The sequence below is a fragment of the Schistocerca cancellata genome, chromosome 4 (genome assembly GCF_023864275.1).
Source record: "Schistocerca cancellata isolate TAMUIC-IGC-003103 chromosome 4, iqSchCanc2.1, whole genome shotgun sequence".
Taxonomy (NCBI): Eukaryota; Metazoa; Arthropoda; class Insecta; order Orthoptera; family Acrididae; genus Schistocerca; species Schistocerca cancellata.
Genome location: NC_064629.1, coordinates 637,691,326 through 637,713,557, shown reverse-complemented (window position 1 = coordinate 637,713,557; position 22,232 = coordinate 637,691,326). Strand labels below are relative to the sequence as shown.

At 41.4% G+C, this 22,232-nt stretch overlaps 1 protein-coding gene across 1 annotated transcript in view; it reads right to left on the bottom strand.

Moving 5' to 3' along the window:
• The window catches only part of LOC126183506 (guanine nucleotide-binding protein G(i) subunit alpha), a 39,165-nt gene that overhangs the window by 3,351 nt on the left and 13,582 nt on the right, over positions 1 to 22,232 (bottom strand). Inside the window, exon 6 of the mRNA XM_049925554.1 lies at positions 18,340 to 18,548. Within this exon, the coding sequence (XP_049781511.1) occupies positions 18,358 to 18,548 (191 nt within the window). The 3' untranslated portion in view covers positions 18,340 to 18,357. The remainder of the gene's footprint in view (positions 1 to 18,339; positions 18,549 to 22,232) is intronic.

The following is a 22,232-nucleotide window of genomic DNA, read 5'->3' as shown; positions in this document are numbered from 1 at the left end:
TAGAAAATAAAGCTAATACTAAATCATAATAAGACTCAGTTTCTACAGTTTCTAACACACAGTTCAACAAAACCTGACATTTTAATTTCACAGAATGGGCATATGATTAGTGAAACTGAACAGTTCAAATTTCTAAGTGTTCAGATAGATAGTAAAATGTGTGGAAAGCCAACATTTAGGATCTTGTTTAAAGACTAAATGCAGCCATTTTTACTACTCAAATGGTACCTGAAGTGAGCGAGTTCGACACGAAAAGTAGTCTACTCTGCTTATTTTCATTCGCTTATGACGTATGGTATTACCATTCTCAAATGATATTTTTGGCTCAGAAACGGGCAATCTGAGCAGTAAGTGGTGTAAGCTAGCGAAACTCTTACCCAACCCCGTACATCAGTCTGGGTATTCTGAAATAATTGGCCTCTCTCTCTCTCTCTCTCTCTCTCTCTCTCTCTCTCTCTCTCTCTCTCTCTCTCTCTCTCTAACAACTTATTCCCAAGAATTAGCAGGTTTCATTATGTTAATACTAGGCAGGTATCCAAACTGCATTTGGATTGCACTTCCTTGACTCTTGTGCAGAAAGGTATGTAGTATACTACGCAACCATTTTCATTTTCAATAAGCTACCACAAGAATTCGAAGATCTTAGCAGTAATCCATGTACTTTTAAATCAAAACCGAAGAGTTTCCTCTTGGGTCGCTCCTATTCTGTCAAGGAGTTCCATGAAAAACTAGGCTGATTCCTGTGTTATATTGTTGATTGTGTTTACATAAACTTATGGCTTGTCTTTCTTGGGTTTATGAACATTTTATTTTATCTGTTATTACTTTTATGTTGGGATTTCATGCACTGAAATGTTCCATTACCCTGGAGATTTGCTCTTCAATTTGGTTCTACAAAACTAGACGTGTAAGATAAAAAGAAATAAAAAATGTTAATTTCACACTCAGTCAGTAACAAGGCTACATGTGTAAAATAGGACATACTGCAAGATATCAGCAGAGGCTGGTTTACGTAAGAAATTAAGTAATTCTCAGTCACATCAAACAGTAAACTTGTAAGTTGTGTTGGAGAGAGAGTCATATTTCTGGATTAGTTTTCTTTCTGGTCCAGGGTGACAAGCTCCTAGTTCGTAACAGATTCTTGGGGGTGGTGGGAAGATTAGGGGTGTACGAGAATATGGCATGGGAAATATGCCTGAGGACTGAACTTAGATGGTCTGTGAAGGACTTCATGAGACCTTCAGCATATTGGGCAAGGGGTTCTTGCCACTGCAGATACATCGTCCAAGGGAGGTCAGGTTGTACGGTGGGATTTTTTGTGCGGAAGGAGTTGCAGCCATCAATGCAACTATTGTTGGTGGTTAGTGGGTTTAATGTGGATAGAGGTGTACATGGAGTCATCAGAAAGGTGGAAGTTAACATCCAGGAAGGTGGCACATTGAGTTGAGGAGGATCAGGTGAAACTGATGGGTGAGAAGGTGTTGAGGCTGTGAAATAATGAGGATTAGGATGATTTGGTCCTGATCATGAAGACAACATCAATGAACCTGAACCAGACTTGAGGTTCATAACTGCCTTTTGATGAGTATTTTGCAATATTACAACTCTTTCAAACAGGCACATTACTATCACCATTCCAAATGTAATATCTCCACCCACTGTACCAAGGAAAATGAAGCACTGCATTAAGTTCTAGATGTTCAGAGCCTACTTTTATGTTGTTATAATTTTAAATTTCCCATCATTTACACTTAACGAAACAACATTAATGGTGAGAAACAAAATGTGTAACTGATACATAATTACACAGGCATGGCATTGGTTTTCAGTCAGTATTTACCGTATATATCTGCTTATATGATGACCCAGAATATAAGACAACCTCCTTTTTTTAAGAGGCTTCTTGAGAAAAATTTATTTTTAACAATCTTAATTAACTAAAATTGCAAACTTTTCTTGACATAAGGTATCTGCTTAAAAATTGACACTACATCTACTCTAAACTTACACCATTTGTTGACTTTCTACAGTTTGATAATACATGGAGAAATAAAATTTTAAAAAAGAAATCATTTAAATTAATTTCTATCTTCATTGCCTTTTTTGAAACTTCCTGGCACATTAAAACTGTGTGCCAGGCCGAGACGCAAACTCGGGACCTTTGCCTTTCGCGAGCAAGTGCTCTACCAACTGAGCTACCCAAGCACGACTCACGCCCCGCCCTCACAGCTTTACTTCTGCCAGTACCTAGTCTCCTACCTTCCAAACTTCACAGAAGCTCTCCTGCGAACCTTGCAGAACTAGCAGTCCTGAAAGGACAGCTTCTGTAAAGTTTGGAAGATAGGAGACGAGGTACTGGCAGAAGTAAAGCTGTGAGGACGGGGCGCGAGTCATGCTTGGGTAGCTCAGTTGGTAGAGCACCTGCCCGCAAAAGGCAAAGGTCCCGAGTTAGGGCCTCGGTCCGGCACACAGTTTTAATCTGCCAGGAAGTTTCATATCAGCGCACACTCTGCTGCAGAGTGAAAATGTCATTCTATTGCCTTTTTTGTTTACTTAGCCTGTCATCTGTGGTACCAGTTTCCAATAATAACAATAACAATAATAATAACAACAATAAATTGAGGCACTACAACACTGTCGTACTTCCGGAGGCATTGTATGCATCTGAAACAACACAAATAGGTGGGCAAACTAAAATCAAGGAAATAGACAAACAAGAAAGGAAAACTCTCAAGAAAATTTTTGGCCCGATACAAGAGCAGGGAATCTGGAAGAAGAGACCAACATCACAATTATATAAATACACAGACAAGATTACGAATACAATAAGGAAAAGAATAATGCAGTTCTACGGACATATCCACAGGACGAATGAAAACAGAATTTCAAAGTGAATTCTGAAAGTCATCAAGTCAGGCAGGGGAAAAACAAAATGGATAAAAGAAGTTGAAGAGGACCTCAGACAAGCACACATAACAGTAAACTATGCAGAAAATAGAACTGAATTCAGGAACATCATCAAAACACATGAATTTGACACCACAACACAGAACAGACAAGGATGCAAATGGACAGCGGAGCGAAAGAAACAACGCAGTGAACACATGAAGAAAATTTGGGCTCAGAAGAAACAAACAATCACCATAAAGGAATTCAAGTTCAAATGCTCTCTTTAAATGGGAATAATAATAATAATAATAATAATAATAATAATAATAATAATAATAACAACAATAATAATAATCCCTACAAGACAGTTGTGAAACTTATGCCTTCGTTGTCACAAATATTTGGCCGTTTCTTCTGAATATGTTGCCATTTCTTTTTTTCTTGTAACACATCCTTTATTTCCTATTCTGTCACACCCTCCAATCCACTCTCCTATGTTATCATCATTGTGCAATGCACAAACTCAACATCTCCACTGCCCATGTATCACAGTCTTACTCTGCACAACTGCTGCCTCTCCTTCCCACATTCGTAACCACCTGATGTGTCCCTCGGGGCTGTCAGCCACCCTTCTCCAACTCTCTCTCACAATCCTCATATTTTCTCACTTAATCAACACCACTCGACATGTGGGCAACAATGCCTGTCCACATCAAGCAGCTCTTGTGGGAAATTTTTGTCACATATGAAGACACCCACCACATAAAGTAGGCAGAGAAGACTCCGAATCTTCTCTCACTTAAACATGTCACGGATGTGCTGCAGACACACATTAAATCCAACAACCACCACAAAAGACTTTCTCAAAACACCATCAAATAGCATCAACAGGAAGAATTTTCACAACTGCTCTTGAACCACCTCATACAGAACACATCATTGCCAAGTGTGCAACAGATAAATACACTCCTGGAAATGGAAAAAAGAACACATTGAGACCGGTGTGTCAGACCCACCATACTTGCTCCGGACACTGCGAGAGGGCTGTACAAGCAATGATCACACGCACGGCACAGCGGACACACCAGGAACCGCGGTGTTGGCCGTCGAATGGCGCTAGCTGTGCAGCATTTGTGCACCGCCGCCGTCAGTGTCAGCCAGTTTGCCGTGGCATACGGAGCTCCATCGCAGTCTTTAACACTGGCAGCATGCCGCGACAGCGTGGACGTGAACCGTATGTGCAGTTGACGGACTTTGAGCGAGGGCGTATAGTGGGCATGCGGGAGGCCGGGTGGACGTACCGCCGAATTGCTCAACACGTGAGGCGTGAGGTCTCCACAGTACATCGATGTTGTCGCCAGTGGTCGGCGGAAGGTGCACGTGCCCGTTGACCTGGGACCGGACCGCAGCGACGCACGGATGCACGCCAAGACCGTAGGATCCTACGCAGTGCCGTAGGGGACCGCACCGCCACTTCCCAGCAAATTAGGGACACTGTTGCTCCTGGGGTATCGGCGAGGACCATTGGCAACCGTCTCCATGAAGCTGGGCTACGGTCCCGCACACCGTTAGGCCGTCTTCCGCTCACGCCCCAACATCGTGCAGCCCGCCTCCAGTGGTGTCGCGACAGGCGTGAATGGAGGGACGAATGGAGACGTGTCGTCTTCAGCGCTGAGAGTCGCTTCTGCCTTGGTGCCAATGATGGTCGTATGCGTGTTTGGCGCCGTGCAGGTGAGCGCCACAATCAGGACTGCATACGACCGAGGCACACAGGGCCAACACCCGGCATCATGGTGTGGGGAGCGATCTCCTACACTGGCCATACACCACTGGTGATCGTCGAGGGGACACTGAATAGTGCACGGTACATCCAAACCGTCATCAAACCCATCGTTCTACCATTCCTAGACCGGCAAGGGAACTTGCTGTTCCAACAGGACAATGCACGTCCGCATGTATCCCGTGCCACCCAACGTGCTCTAGAAGGTGTAAGTCAACTACCCTGGCCAGCAAGATCTCCGGATCTGTCCCCCATTGAGCATGTTTGGGACTGGATGAAGCGTCGTCTCACGCGGTCTGCACGTCCAGCACGAACGCTGGTCCAACTGAGGCGCCAGGTGGAAATGGCATGGCAAGCCGTTCCACAGGACTACATCCAGCATCTCTACGATCATCTCCATGGGAGAATAGCAGCCTGCATTGCTGCGAAATTTGGATATACACTGTACTAGTGCCGACATTGTGCATGCTCTGTTGCCTGTGTCTATGTGCCTGTGGTTCTGTCAGTGTGATCATGTGATGTATCTGACCCCAGGAATGTGTCAATAAAGTTTCCCCTTCCTGGGACAATGAATTCACGGTGTTCTTATTTCAATTTCCAGGAGTGTATAAACAAATCGATCAATAAAACATCAATTTCATTGTTGTGATATTTTTAGATTTTGCCACTTTGTCATAAATGTGCACCTTTCGTTTCTTAACTATTCCAATTACAGTAAAAATTCATATTGACAAGCCAGCTTTAAAGAAATAATCACTTTTATTAGTCTATCTCAGAGAAACTACCACAAGAAAGATATTACCAAGATATTAGTGGATTCCACTTTCATAAACTGTTTTGTTTTGAAGAATATGAAAATCTGCAAATCATTTCAAGTTTGATTAAAATCTCAATATGTGAGTTTGATGCTGCTCCTTACATTGTCTAACAGATTACACTGATTTGCATATACAGCAGGCAGCAGTAATTCACAACTGAGCCTTTCGGTTGACAGATTACGGTTTCTTGGTCAATAATTTCAATCTACACTACAGTAAATTCAGTAACAAAACGTTCTCAAATAATATCAACACATGAAACAGCAGCATTTTCATGATCATGAGGATGGAACGACTCGTGCTTCTAGCCAAGTGACTCACTTGAGCTTGATATGAAAGCTAATGAATGTGATGGTCGGCAAGATTTTTATACAGTGAGTGCATCAGAAAACCTAATAAACAGGGGTGGACATTTCATTTTAAATAAGGCTATAGCCACAAAAAAAAAAAAAAAAAAAAAAAAAAAAAAAAAAAAAAAAAAAAAAAAAAAAGCCGGTGCTGACAGGTGTGAAAAATACCAAACTATCAAATTAATAAGTCAGGGTTGCAAAATACAAACACAAATTCTTTACAGAAGAATGGAAAAACTGGTAGAAGCCGACCTCAGGGAAGACCAGTTTGGAATTCAGTGAAATTTAAGAACACACAAAGCAATATTGACCCTACGACTTATTTTCGAGGATAGGTTACGGAAAGGAAATCTTACGTTTCTAGCATTTGTAGACTTACAGAAAGCTTTTGATTATGCTGAATGAAATACTCTTTGAAATTCTGAAGATAGCAGGGGGTAAAATACAGGAAGTGAAAGGCTATTTACAACTTGTACAGAAACCAGATGGCAGTTACAAGAGCTGAGGGGGGCCTAAAAATGAAACAGTGGTTGAGAAGGGAGTGAGACATGGTTGTAGCTTATCCCTGATGTTTTATATTCTGAACATTGAGCAAGCAGTAAAGGAAACCAAAGAAACATTTGGAGTAGGAATTAAAGTTCAGGGAGATGAAACAAAAACTTTGAGGTTTGCTGATAACATTGTAATTCTTTCACAAATAGACAAAGGACTTAGAGGAGCAAGTAAACAGAATGGACAATGTCTTGAAAGCAGGATATAAGATGATCATCATCATAAGCAATACGAGGATAATGGAATTTAGTTGAATTAAATCAGATGATGCTGAGACAATTGGATAAGGAAATGAGACACTTAAAGCAGTAGATGAGTTTTGCTATTTGGGCAGCAAAGTAAATGATGATGGCTGAAGTAGAGAGGATATAAAATTTAGACTAGCACTGGAAAGAAAAGTATTTCCAAGGACAAGAAATTGCTAACATCAAATATAGATTTAAGTGCTAGAAGTCTTTTTTGAAGGTATTTTTCTGTAGTGTAGCCAAATATGGAAGTGAAACATGGATGACAAACAGTTTTCAACAAGAAGCTTTTGGATTGTGGTGCTACAGAAGAATGCTGAATATTAGATGGGTTGATCATGTAACCAGTGAGGAGGTACTGACCAGAACTGATGGGAAAAGAAATTTGTGCCACAACCTGACTCTAAGAAGGGATCAATTGATATGGCAAATTCTGCGACATCAAGGGATCACGAATTTAGTATTGGAGGGAAATGTGAAGCATAAAATCGTAGAGGGAGGCTAAAAGATGCATGCAGTATGAATATTCAGAATGATGTAGGTTACAAAGCACTCTGAGTATCAGTGTGTATACTCTGAAAAACAAAAGAGCATCGAAGGGCACAGTGGAGGTTGGGACTCAAAACTCAACTATAAACAGTGTCATGAGACCAACAGCAGCTCACAGTCTGGTTAGAATCCAGGCAGAAAGCACACTTAATAGCAAAAGTTGTAGTACCTGAAGATAAAGGCTGGGTTGGTCATAGAAATATTAAGCAGAAATGGAGACAACTCCGCTGAATACTCGGAAGCTCACTATCAATCAATCAGGCCATGAAAACCTGAGAGATTACAGCAGCTTGCTCTAGATGTAGAAAAACTGTAAGTTAAAGCAGATGGGTAGGAAAAACAAATTCTGTACTGTTCAAATATAGTACTAGTGGTGTGCTGCTTCACACAGTCATTTCAATTAAATATCCAGGATTAACATCACAAAATGATATGAAATAGAATGAGCATGTATAGTCGTTAATATGGAAAGGAAATGCTCAACTTTAGTTTACTGAGCGAATTCCAGGAAAGAGCAATTTATCTATAGAGGAGAAGGTGCTGAGTACTGCTCAAGTGTTTGGGTTTCCTTTCAGGTGTATGCTACTAGACTTTTTACTGGTAGGCTCGATCAACATGCGAGTATTCTGGAGATGTTTTGTGAAGTCAAGTGGGATTCTCTAGTGGAAAGACACCTTTTTCATGAAACAATACTGAGAAAATTTAGAGAAACGTCATTTGTGGACGACAGTACAACAAATCGACTGCCACCAACGTAATTTTTGCAGAAGCACCATGAAGACAAGATATAATTTTTCCCTTGCTTTATTTGCGAGTAGAACAGGAAAGGAAATAGCTAATAGTGGTACAAGGTATCCTCCACCTCTCTCCATACAGTGACCATGAAAAAAGTAGATTGCCACACACACACACACACACACACACACACACACACACACACACACACACACACACACACACACTGGGTGACAGAGGTAAGGAGGAGGCTGGGGAGGGGAGACGGGGAGAGCCATAAGTAATCCTGATCTAATAGAGAGCATCATGACGGATACGGGATTAGTGAACACAAGGTCATTGTAGCGAGGCTCAAAACCACTAAAAATAAACAAAAATGTATATTTAACACAGCAGAAAAAAATTCACTTGATGCCTTCCTAAGAGAGTCTCCATTCCTTCCAAGCTAATTATGTAAGTGTAGACCAGATATGGCTCAAATTCAAAGATACAGTATCGACAGCATTAGATAGATTCATACCGCATAAGTTGATAAGAGATGGGACTGATCCACCATGGTACACAAAACACGTCATAACACTGTTGCAGAAGCAACGAAAAATGCATGCCAAATTCAGAAGAACAGAAAATCCCCCAAGACCGGCTAAGTTTCACGGAAGCTCGAAATTTAGTGCGGATGTCATGCGAGATGCTTTTAATAGTTTCCACAATGAAATATTGTCTCAAAATATGGTAGAAAACCCAAAGAGATTCTGGTCGTATGTAAAGTACACCAGTGGCAAAAAACAGTCAATACCGTCACTGTGCGATAGCAATGGAAATGTTACCGATGATGGTGCCACTAAAGCGGAGTTACTAAATAGACATTTTCTTAACACCTTCACAAAAGAAGACGAAGTAAATATTTCAGAATTCGAAACCAGAATAGCTGTTAGCATGAGTGACATAAAAGTAGATATCTTAGGTGTTGCGAAACAACTCAAATCACTTAAGAAAGGCAAGTCTTCCAGTCCTCACAGTATACCAATCAGGTTCCTTTCAGAGTATGCAGACACAATAGTGCCTTTCTTAGCAATCATATACAACTGCTCACTTGACGAAAAGTCTATTACTAAAGACTGGAAAGTAGCACAGGTCACACCAATATTCAAGAAAGGAAATAGGAGTAACCCACTGAATTACAGACCCATATCACTGACCGCAATTTGCAGTAGGATTTCGGAGCATATATTGTACTCAAACACTATGAGTCACCTTGAAGAATATGACTTATTGATACATAACCAACACGGATTCAGAAAATATCGTTCTTCTGCAACACAGCTAGCTCTTTATTCCCATGAAGTAATGAGTGCTGTCGACAAGGGATCTCAGATCGATTCCACATTCCTAGATTTCCAGAAGGCTTTTGATACCGTTCCTCGCAAGTGACTATTAATCAAAATTGCATTCATATGGAGTATCATCTCAGTTGCATCAGGATTCGTGATTTCCTCTCAGAGGTCACAGTTCGTAGTGACAGACAGTAAATCATCAAGTACAACAGAAGTGATATCTGGTGTTCCGCAAGGTAGTGTCAAGGCCCTCTGCTGTTCCTGATTTACATAAATGATCTAGGTGATAATCTGAGCAACCCCCTTAGATTGTTTGCAGATGATGCTGTAATTTACTGTCTAGTAAAATCATCAGACGATCAATTCCAATTACAAAATTATCCAGAAAGAATTTCTGTATGGTGCGAAAAGTGGCAATTGGCACTAAACAAAGAAAAGAGCGAGGTCATCCACATGGGCACTAAAAGAAATCCGATAAATTTTGGGTATGCGATAAATCGCAAAAACCTAAGGGCTGTCAATTTGACAAATACCTAGGAATTACAATTACGAGCAACTTAAATTGGAAAGACCACATAGATAATATTGTGGGGAAGGTGAAACTAAGATGGCGCTTTGTTGGCAGAACACTTAGAAGATGCAACAAACGCACTAAAGAGACAGCCTACATTACACTTGTCTGTCCACTGCTGGAATAATTCTGTGTGGTGTGTGATCCTTACCAGATAGAATTGACAGAGGACATTGAAAAAGTGCAAAGAAGAGCAACTCGTTTCGTGTTATCCTGCAATAGGGGTGAGAGTGTAACTGATATGATACGCGAGGTGGGGTGGCAGTCACTGAAACAAAGGCAGTTTTTCTTTGTTGTGGTACGAAGTACCCTCAGCCACGCACCGTATGGTGGATTGCGGAGTATGTATGTAGATGCAGATGTATCTATTTACGAAATTTCAATCACCCACTTTCTCTTCCGGATGCGAAAATATTTTGTTGACACCCACCTACATAGGGAGAAATGATCGTCATAATAAAATAAGAGAAATCAGAGCTCGAATGGAAAGATTTAGGTGTTCCTTTTCCCCCTGCACCATTCGAGATTGGAATGGTAGAGAAGTAGTATGAAAATTGTTTGATGAACCCTCTGCCAGGCATTTAAGTGTGAATTGCAGAGTAACCATGTAGATGTAGCATGGTACTGGTGAGGTACGGTAAGTGCTGTTTGTGGGTGCATAAAGGGACGAGATGGAGAGAGGGTAGGGCAGCTAGGTGTAGTCCAGAGGTTAGACAGAGGCAGGAGGGGGCAGAGAGTGGCTGGTTGGTTGATTGGGGTTGAGGGAACCAAACAGCAAGGTCATTAGTCCCTTGTTTCAAATGTGGTCCATTCAGACAGTTTGACAACTCAGAAAAGTCAGACCGATAAAAGGGAAAAGGCTAAAAAACGTAAAAGTGCAGTCGTGTCATCAATGGTAAAAACAAAATGAGGTAAATCAGCAAGAGAGCGACCCCATTGCTTATGCTAGAGGCAGGAAATATCCCACCTCTGAAGCAGTAGAGGCAAGACCACCTGCGACTTAAAAGTGTTCAACCGCTAGAATGTAGAAGTGCATATGGGAAAAGGATACTAACCAATTCTAAAAAGTGATGGAAACAGAGTAAAAGGGGAAAAAAAAGAGGATGTCGGCCAGAGAGGGGAGTCGGGAATCTCCAAACACAGCTTACAGTGGGAGATACCCCAACACTCACCACCCTGCCCCAACACCAGAGTGAGATTAAAAACCTTAAAACTGAGAATAAAAACCACTTTCCCAGAGGAAACTGAGAACCAGTTCGACTATCCGGGAATCATCAGCCAACATTAAAGGTAAAGTGTGGGGAAGTCTGTACTTAGTACGCAGAGCGATAAGAAGGGGGCATTCCACCAAAATGTGGGCTACTGACTGGAAGGCTCCACAACCACAAAGTGGGGGTGGCTCATTACGCAAAAGAAAACCATGGGTCAGCCTGGTATGGCTGTTGCAGAGACGACACAGTGTGGTCGAGTTCTTTCGGGAGAGGAGAAAGGGAGAACGCCACGGGCCTGGTGTCACCTTAATCACACGAAGTTTATTAGACAGGGAAGTAGCCTCCCAAGAGTTGGCCCATAATTGTGCGAAGTGGGATTTGATATGAAGCCGTAAATCCGCTGCAGGAGGGGTTACAGAAAATGGGGAGTAAGTGACTGCTCCCCCAGCCAAACAATCAGCAAGCTCATTACCTGGGATACCCACATGGCCAGGGACCCAAAGGAAGTCAACGGAACGAGCAGCATGGTGAAGATCAGCAAGATGGTCACGGATGGCCGAGACCAAGGGATGGCGCGAAAAACACCGGTCAATAGCCAGAAGGCCACTCATTGAGTACGTACGTAACAAAACACGCTTGTGTTGGGACTGTTGAAACAAAACACGCTTGTGTTGGGACTGTTGAATAAAGATAAGGGCCTGGGAAATTGCCATCAATTCTGCAGTAAACATCCCACATGTAGGCGGCAGCAGATGATTTTCCGTTCTAACAGAGGACGTGAAGGCATACCCCCCCTTGGGGGAGGGGGGGGGGGGGGCTGGGAGTGGTTTCTGAGAAGAAAAAGATGGAAGTAAAAAGACTGGGGGTGGGCTAGAGGAATAGAAGACTGTGGAGCTGGAACAGGCAAGGTGATAGGTAGGTGAAGGACAATGATTAATGAAGGTTGAGGCCAAGAGGGTAATGGGAACATAGGATATATTGCAGGGTGAGTTTCCACCTGTACAATTCGAAAAAGCTCATGTTGGTAGGAAGGATTCAGATGGCACTGGTTGTGAAGCAGTCATAAAAATGAAGAATACTGTGTTGGGCAGCATGCTTAGCATGCACAGCAACTGGATGCATCAGCTGCAAACACACTTCTTGGGTTTGCTGGTGGACCGTATTGTGTAAATCCCACAATGTTTTGTTGATGCAATGGCTCGACATCTTCATGTGATGGTAGATGCTGCTGTCTCTTTTGCAAGACACGACTGATGGTAATCACGTGGCGGCGTCTAAATTTCCCAGGCCTGTTCTTAGGTGTTGTAGCTCACCAGGTAGACTGTCGGCATCTGAGACCATACGTGCTCTATGTACCGAAGAGAGAGTAAGACATTACTGCATTGTGCGGGGTGATGAACACTTGTGGCCTACAAATATAACTCCATGTGAGCTGGTTTGCGATGGACACTATGTCCCAGTGTAACACTGGCTTTTCTTCTGACCATGACATCCAGGAATGGTAAAATGCCATCCATTGTGAACTGTATATTCAGATGGAGCCTGCTCAGATGCTAGGGAAACACAGGCAAAGTCTACATTCCGTGGGGCCACACGACGCAACACACTGCTGAGATTTAATTCAGCTTTTAGCAGCAGGAGCGTCCGGCAGCACAATCATTACCTGCAGTGCACACACACTCTGTTAGACCAACACCTTCAGCCTATGAACTGCAACCTGCCCTCCTGTATAAAAGATACCAACCATTTCCACCACCAACTCTCCATAGTTACTGTCCCTTAAACACATGGTGCCCTGCTTGTCAGTACTGATACCAAATCCATTAACGCTAACATCCCTAAGGCCCATGGTCTAGTCACTTTTGAACACTGCCTTCCCCAATGCCCTACATATTCCAAATCAACAAACTCATTCCTCGTCATAATGACCAACTACGTCCTAACCCACAATTCCTTCTCCTTTGAAGGCATTAGGTACAAACAAATCCAGGGTACGGCAATAGGCACCCGCATGGCACCATCCTAAGCCAACTTTTTATGGGCCATATAACCACGCAGAATCCCAAACCCCCACCTGGTACGGATTTACTGATGACATCATCATGATCTGGACTGACAGTGAGGATGCCCTATTCACATTCCTCCAGAACCTCAACACCTTCTCCCCCATTCACTTCACATTGTTCTCCTCGACGTAACAAGCCACCTTCCTCAATGTTGACTTACATCAGTACCTCTGTCCATATCAAACCTACCAACCACCAGTAACACCGCCACTTTGACAGTTGGCACCCATACCAAGAAGTCCCTTCCACACAGCCTAGACACAAATGGCCATTGCATCTGCAGGGACAAGCAGTCCCTCTTGAAATACACAGAGGGTCTCACTGAGGCATTCACAGACTGTAGTTACCCTCCCAACCTTGTACAAAAAACAGATCTCCCACACCAGATCCCTCTGGTCATCCACCACCTCCCAAAGCCCCACCACCTGGCCACAGGGGATCATTCCCCTTGTGACTCAGTACCACCCAGGACTGGAGAAATTGAATCACATTCTTCACCAGGGATTCAACTACCTCTTGTCGTGCCCTTAAAGGGGGGATGTCTAACTCACTATCCTCCCCACTCCTCCCACAATAGTATTCCCCCCACCCACCAAACTTACACAATATCCTTGATCATCTGCACACAAGTCCTGCTCCTAACCCTTTGCCTCATATCCCTGAAACAGATCTAGAAGCAAGACACGACCCGTACATCCTCCCACCACTACCCACTCCAGCCCGGTTACAGACATCACCTATCTGATCCAAGGCAGGGCTACCTGTGAAACCAGTCATGTGATCTACAAGCTAAGCTGCAACCACTGTTCTTCGTTCTATGTGGGTATGATGACCAACAAGCTGGCTGTCTGCATGAATGGCCACCGACAAACTGTGGCCAAGGAACAACTTGACCACCAAGTTGGTGTGCAAGCTGCCCAATACAATGGTCATTTTAATGACTGCTTCACAGCTGATGCCATCTGGGTCCTTCCTACCAACACCAGCTTTTCTGAATTGAGCAGGTGGGAACTCTACCTGCAATATATCCTATCTTCCTGTAAACCTCCTGGATTCAACCTTCATTAATCATTGTCCTTCAACCACCTATAACTTTCCCTGTTCCCACTCCACAGCCTTCTACTCCACAAGCATGCCACCAGTATCTATACTTCTCTCCTTTTCCACTTCCCCCGCTCACTGTCTAACCTTCTGACTGCATATAGCTGCCTCACCCACTCTCTACCTTTTCCCTGTGTGCTCCCACAAACAGTACTTTACTGTCCCCCATCCTGCCCCCCTGCCCCAGCCTTCTCCTTAGCCCCACCACCCAGATTGCTTCTCCTATCAGAGAGAGAGAGAGAGAGAGAGAGAGAGAGAGAGAGAGAGAGAGAAAATGCTGTGGTGGTGGTGGTGGTTTTGTGTGTGTGTGTGTGTGTGTGTGTGTGTGTGTGTGTGTGTGTGTGTGTGTGTGTGTGTGACCTATTTCAGAAGAAGGCTTTCTGGGCAAAAGCTTACACGTTTAGTAGTCTTTTGTTGTGTCTGATTTAACATCTCCACTACATGGTGAGTAGCAACCTATCCTTTTCTACATCGACACAGATACTCTGCAAAACACACTTAAGTGCCTGGCATAAGGTTCATCAAACCACCTTCACAATAATTCTCTATTATTCCAACCTTGAACAGCATGTGGAAAAATCAAAAACCTGTATCTTACCATGCGAGCTCTGATTTCCTTTAGATTGTTTCTCCCTATGTAGGTCGGCATCAAAAAAATATTTTCACATTTGGTGGAGAATGTTGGTGATCGAAATTTTGTGAGATTCCGCCACAACAAAAAAGTGCCTTTGTTTTAATTATGTCCACCCCAAATCCTGTATCATGCCAGAGAGACACTCACTCTCACTCTCACTCCCCCCCCCCCCCCCCCACACACACACACACACGTATTTCCAGTTAACACAAAACATGCTGTTCTTCTATGAACTTTCTTGATGTACTCCACTAATCCTGTCTGGTAAGAATCCCACACCATGCACCAATACCCCAAAAGAGGATGGACAAGCATAGTGTCGGCAGTCTCTCTAGTAGATCTGTTGCATCTTCTAAGTATTCTGCCAATAAAAAGCAGTCTTTGGTTCGTCTTCCCCACAACACTTTTCTGCGTGTTCCTTACAATTTAAGTTGTTCTTAACTGTAATTCCTAAGTATTAGCTGAATTTACAGCCTTTACATTAGACTAATTTCTCACGTAACTGAAATTTGATGGATTCCTTTCAGCACAATGGTGTATGATCTTACACCTTTCATTACTTCGAGTCAAAGTATTGCCTGTTACTCAGAAGCTATGCACTAATCAACTGAATTCGTTTACAATAATTTCCTACAGCAAATAGCCATGAAAACAAATGGTAAGCACAAAAATAACACTCTTTCCCACCCCAATTCAAGAATATTCACAATATTGTCATTATTCCATCTGGGATTTTCCCTTATTTTAAATATAATGAAGTTGCCAAGACAATAAATGTCTTATGAAACACATATTAATACTTTTCACATGCTCTAACAAACAGTGAACAACGGGAAATCTTGCATAGAATAACAATAATACATAAAGGATAGATTGTGACTCGCCCCATAGAGGAGGCACTGAGTCGTAGACATGCAGAATGGAAAGATTGTTACACTTTTAGCTTTCAGACAGAAAAGTTCTCCTCCAGAAGCAGAAAACACACACACACACACACACACACACACACACACACACACACACACACACACAAAGAAGCTGCAGACAGTAGCCGTGTGTGTGTGTGTGTGTGTGTGTGTGTGTGTGTGTGTGTGTGTGTGTGTGTGTGTCCTGCTTCTATAGGATAACTTCTTTGTCTGAAGGCTAAAAGTTAGCAATCTCATCATTGTGTCTCTGTCTACAACTCAACACGACCTCTATGTGGTGAGTAACAATATATCCTTTTCATGTTGTGGATATAAAAATCAGACTGACAATAGCAGCAAAATTTTATATATATATATAAAGAAAGATGATGAGACTTACCAAACAAAAGCGCTGGCAGGTCGATAGACACACAAGCAAACACAAACATACACACAAATTCAAGCTTTCGCAACCAACGGTTGCCTCATCAGGAAAGAGGGAAGGAGAGGGAAAGACGAAAGGATTTGGGTTTTAAGGGAGAGGGTAAGGAGTCATTCCAATCCCGGAAGCGGAAAGACTTACCTTAGGGGGAAAAAAGGACAGGTATACACTCGCACACACGCACATATCCATCCGCATATACACAGACACAAGCATACTATAGTTAAAGCTGTACAATCTACAATAATATTTTTCCTATCATTTGTTTTCATGAAATATAAGCCCAAATGTACATTGAGTCTGGATATAGGTTGTAGTCCAGTGCTCCATAATGGTAAGCAAACAACTAAAAGTAACTTTACTCTGTCTTCCACTGATGTGATTCTATACTATTATATTTATTCCATGATCACTAGTTAAATTTCTATATGAACTTGTTACATGACTGGAAATGTGGGTGAAATGTCCCTTTGTAAGAACATATACAGGGTGAATTTTTCCCACTGTGTACAAACTCTATAGATTGATCGATGAGAGGATACAGAACAAAAAATGTCTAAGTTATATCCAGAAATGCTAAGTTTCCATGCTATGGGCCACTTAATCATACTTTGTTACAGTGACTGTGGTCTAATATGGTGTACCATGCAGCCACAATTACAGTATGCATGGTTTCTTTGTAGAGGGTGGTACGGTTCCTTATATGTCATGCCCTAATTGAGAATTTGCCAACATGTTGTTTACTCACGGAGAGGCAAATAACAACAGTCGGCGGACAGCAACGTTGCATCAGGAGACCCACCCCTGCCGACAACAATGTCTGAGACAGTATTTTGCCATTTGTCTAAGAAAGGGTCATTTCATGAAGCACAAAATCGTGAAGGACATAAGAGAGATGTTCGGACACCAGACTTTAAGAAAAATACAATTAACACTTTGGAAGGCGACTGGCATGTCAGTACCAGGCAGTTAGCCCACCCGTACAGGGTAAGCCAGAAGACCGTGTGGTACATTCTACATGACAACTGTTACTACCCCCATCACTTACAGTGTGTGCAGGGCTTATTAGCAACAGACTTTCCACGTCGGGAACAGTTTTGTCACTGTTTTCTTCACCAAGCAACCAAGTTCTGGAATTTGTGTCATCCAGCTTATATGCATACGAGGCCACTATTACGGAAGTGGTCTCTTCAACTTCCATTACAGTCATCTGTAGGATAGTATGTAGAAACCCCATGGTATGCTGACAGCAAATAATCAGCATCATTGCAGTCGTCATGTGTGGGCTAGGATAACTGGTGACCATATTTTGGGATGCGTCTCCTTCCACATCACCTAACAGGCCGGAACTATCAGTGTTCCTTGTGGGTGACTGCCTACCCTGCTGGAAGAACTGCCATCGATGATTTGAAGTGTTATGTGGCGGCTACATGATGGTGCTCCAGCCCACTTCACCATGAATGCGTGGACACATCTTTATAGTGTGTTCCCTGGTCGACGGATCAAATGAGAGGGTCCAGTTGCATGGCCTGCTCGTTTACAGGATCTCAAGCCATGCAATTTCTGGTTATGGGGCCCTCTCAAAAGTACTGTGTATGCAGATCCCATTCAAAATAAGGAGACACTGGAGCAGTGTATTCATGCTGCCTTTGAAACTGTTTGAATGGAGCCTGGTCGATGTAAACACATTAAACAGAACATGCTACGGAACATACACTCATGTTGAGGCACACACAAACCATTTCCAACAAATATTGTAACTGTGGCTTCATGGTACAGTGTGTATTAGACAGCAGTTTTCTGTAACAATGTATGATTGAATAAATGGTCTCTAGCATGGAAACCATTCATTTCGGACATACATTCATTAGACCTTTTTTGTTCCATATCCTCTCATCGATCAATGCCTAGAGTTTTTGTGTGTGTGTGGGGGGGGGGGGGGGGGGGGGGGGAGGGGGGGGGCAGTGTAAATATTTTAACTATAATAATTTATTTTCATTTCAACCCAATACTTTCAACCTGATGTACAAAATTGTGAGAGCAGTTGATTATTAAATTCAACATTAGTATAGTACAGACTCAAATTTTATATATGTGTATATGACTTAAGATATTTCAGACTGTAAAGAGTAATATATTATTTCCAAATATTCTTACCTTATCAAAAAAGATGAGCTAGAACAAACCACAATCCTTGAGATTGTTTTTAATGATGACATCAGTAACAGCATCAAAAACAAATTGTATATTATTAGTATCAGTAGCGCAAGTAAAATGTGTATAGATCTCTTTCTGGTCTTTCCTTTTATTCAGATTTTCAAATTTCATCTGTATGTATGCTGCTGCTTCTTCATATGTATTAGAACCTGAAAAAGATATATATGTTAATAACATTCCTGCCATGGTTTTGCGCGGGTAGCACATAAGTGTCTATGGCCGGATGACTTGTCTGGAGTAGTAGTAATTTTGTATGGAGTTGCGATTAAAATTCAGAGAACATTAGGTAAACTAATATCATCACTTGCATATAACCAACAATTTAAGCAGTTCATGCCAGGAAAGTTCTCAGGAGGCACAATGTTACCTATTCCATATTTAATTGGCACTTGGAATGACATCTCAAGGCAACAATGGGAGCTGATAGTTACTGCATGACCAGTTTCACCCGACTGCAGCACCAGTTTGGCTTGAGTTATGGCCACTTGCCTGCCACCTAACTGCAGTGCTACTACAGCATGGTTGGTCTAACCACGTTGGAGTTTGGGGTGAGCTGCCACCAGTTGTCAGCCACCAGAGTCCAGCACCTGCCTGGCACAAGCTACAATTTCTGAGTCACCTTTTCACACATTTCCCTTCACACTTTAAACATTAACTCTCAACCAAAAATTCTGTTTTTATCAGCTTAATATCTGATATCATGCATTGCTGGTCATTAGCAAGTTGGCAGCAGATCGTGCCAACACCCCGGTAGAGGCAGCTCGTGCCGGCCTGGCACTGCAGTCAGACAGCTTATACCTATCTTTTGTGCCCAGAAATCTTCCTCATTAATGTTATTCATTATTGAAAACTGTATCAAAATCCCTACAGTAGTTCCCAAGAGAAGCATTCACATACAAACAAAAATGCATTGGGGGGACTTTCATTTATATATGTATAGATGAAAAGTCAAACAATTTTATAACAAATGCTGCAAACACAAATGCAAAATCCAACGAATGACAAAAGGTGCTATTTCACAACTGCTATCAGGCATTGTGTTGCAACTATGTAGGAAGCCATTAATGACTGAATTCCAGTTTCATAATTCTGTGTGAACGCTTTGGAGACTGGCCCACCTTAGAAGAATATCAGGCCTAGGAGACTGGCCATTTATGCCGTTATTTAAAACGTTACTCAACACATATGTAACTGATGTATCTTCAAGAGCAAATACATACTAAAAAATGACCTAGCTTCATGATTCATTTTTCATATTTATTTTCATTCTTTGACCGATTACAAATTTTAAAATAATGATGACGAAGTATAATCATCCTCCCAAGAAAACAACGCAAAGTGAGTTTTTGAGCTATTTCTTCCCCTTGAGCTTCCAAAATTTCTTGCTTACTCAACAAACATGACGTATTTGTAGCAGAATTACAGCAAGCTGGGGAACCTAACAAGTAGATGCACAAAATTTCATCAATGCAATCAAATTGTTTCAGTAATTTGTGACAGCAGCTGTTATGTATGTTCATATTTCTTTCGAAATAATTTAGAAATTGACAATAGAAGGCACCACTCATCACGGGACAGATAGTTTTTAGAGTGACAGATGGCTGGCACCATATTGAGAAAATCATGGCCCACCCTATACTCGGGTGTAATTTTTTTTAACACAATATTATGACCCAAGCTATGCTCAGGCTTAGTCTCTGAAATATTAATGGTGTGTTTTTTTATTTACTTTTTTAACTCCAGTACTCAGTTTGCCATTATATTGTACGTATGTGATTTGGACTATCTTTGCACTGTTGAAAGATAATACATCCATTTCTCACTTTACTGTAATGTTGTAGCATTCTGAGATTTCCGTACTCTCAACTATGAACACTTTCACGAGAATTATTTGCATATTCTTCCTTGGAGACTGTTTCCTATCACAATATGGGAACCACCTGGATAGTAACAAAATTATCAAAACTTTTTGTGAGGTTCGTAAACTTGAAGACTGTCCAGATTTGGATAGGGTAACTATTTTAAATAGCAAGGCTCCTGATAATGTTTTTAGCAATAGCGAACTACTGCCCAAATAGTCACCTAAACATTACAAACAGCTAATACTCTAATATTAACAATGAATAAGGAAGAGTTAAGTTGGGGCTGAACCATACTAATTACTATTCAAGGGGGGAAGACAATGGATGCTGTGAAATTATGTGAGCTGTGGGAAATAACCACTGACAAAATTGTAAAAGCCAAATTCCATAGTGCTTCAAATTAGAAAATATGATCCCACATAATCATTGAAAAAATTAATAGTATATCAACTTTTCTAAACAAAAATGCAAAACTTATTTATGAAGATGAAAAATGTAAAAATTATGTAATTATTTATGAAGATGAAACACAGGGACATCTATACATTTCAAACTGCACTTTTGAACAATTTTATGAGACTGTCTGATTCAAAGTTTTTCATGTTACCTTAAATATGTCCGCCTGATGTCTGAAATTAATGAACTGCTACTTTTGAAAATAACTAACATGTGATTTTGTATGGAAAATCACATCTTATACGAGCAAGTGCTTCTATGATGTATAGTTAATAATGCCTACGATAAACTAAAAACTCACTTCATTCATTTTTACACATCAATCTAAAAATGTGCAACATGTTTGTCACTGATTCTAAAGCAAGGTGTGAAAAAGGTAGTGGGCCTGAATGTAAGAACTCATATCATTTAACAAAAACATGCCATGATTCTAATATTTTTACCATGATAAGTGAATAAAAGAAAGAATGGCACCATTTAACATTACTTAAGAAGCTTTATTGTGAACTCACAAAAACCCTAAAAATTGAGAGCTAGAAGAAACAAACAATCTTAGCATGTTACAAGCAAAATTATTGCATAAGTAATGGCAGACCTATATAAAAAAAAAGTTGAAAGAAAGCAGAAATATCAGGTTGGCTGCATCTAGGAAATAATAATGATCGTGGACACTCAACAGAAATACAGGTGTGCGGTTAGAAAAATTAAAATTTTGCACAAAATACAAAACACATTGCTTGCAGGTTTGCGCGCGTGAAGCTAGCCACCATGCAACACACTAGAATCTCCAACCTAGAATCTGGCAATCAGACGATACACACAATTGTAAAATATGTGTCGTACTCTTTTCATTGTGAGCTAAAATGTTTGGATGATCCCCTCTTACTACTGTCCTCTTGTCATAAAAGAGTACACTTCATTAAAATGTGGTTTACTCAAACACATACAACATAGGCATCACAGGAAATTGGGTCCTCCCACCACAGTTCACTTCTGAAGGTGTCACTTCACCACATTTCTGACTGCAGCATTTATGAAACTGATGAATTTTTAAGGGAGGCAAAGAATATGGTATGACTACACTTTGTGATCAGTTTTATATGCTTCTATATATGAGTAAGTCTGTAATTGGCTAAATTTACTATGCAATATCAATTTGTACCAGAAGTTTCTCTGTTTTGTATTTGCGTGGAGGCACCATAATTATTTGTGTAATATTTATATTGTGTAATATTTTTCTTGTTTTTGCAATTATTTGTGTAACATTTATACTGTGTAATATTGACTTTTGTAATGCCTCAGATGATCTCTGAGGTCTCTACCACAATAAAAATCAATCAATCAATCAATCAATAATCACCACTTCCACCCATACTCTTATCTCCACATGACATTCTCATGCAACACCGAAGCACTGTGACAATACTTTTCCGCAGTGGGCCCCTAAAAGCTCCCTCAGCAGCTACATCAGCTTCCTTATTTCCCAGACTCTAATGTGCCCTGCACACCAGCAGA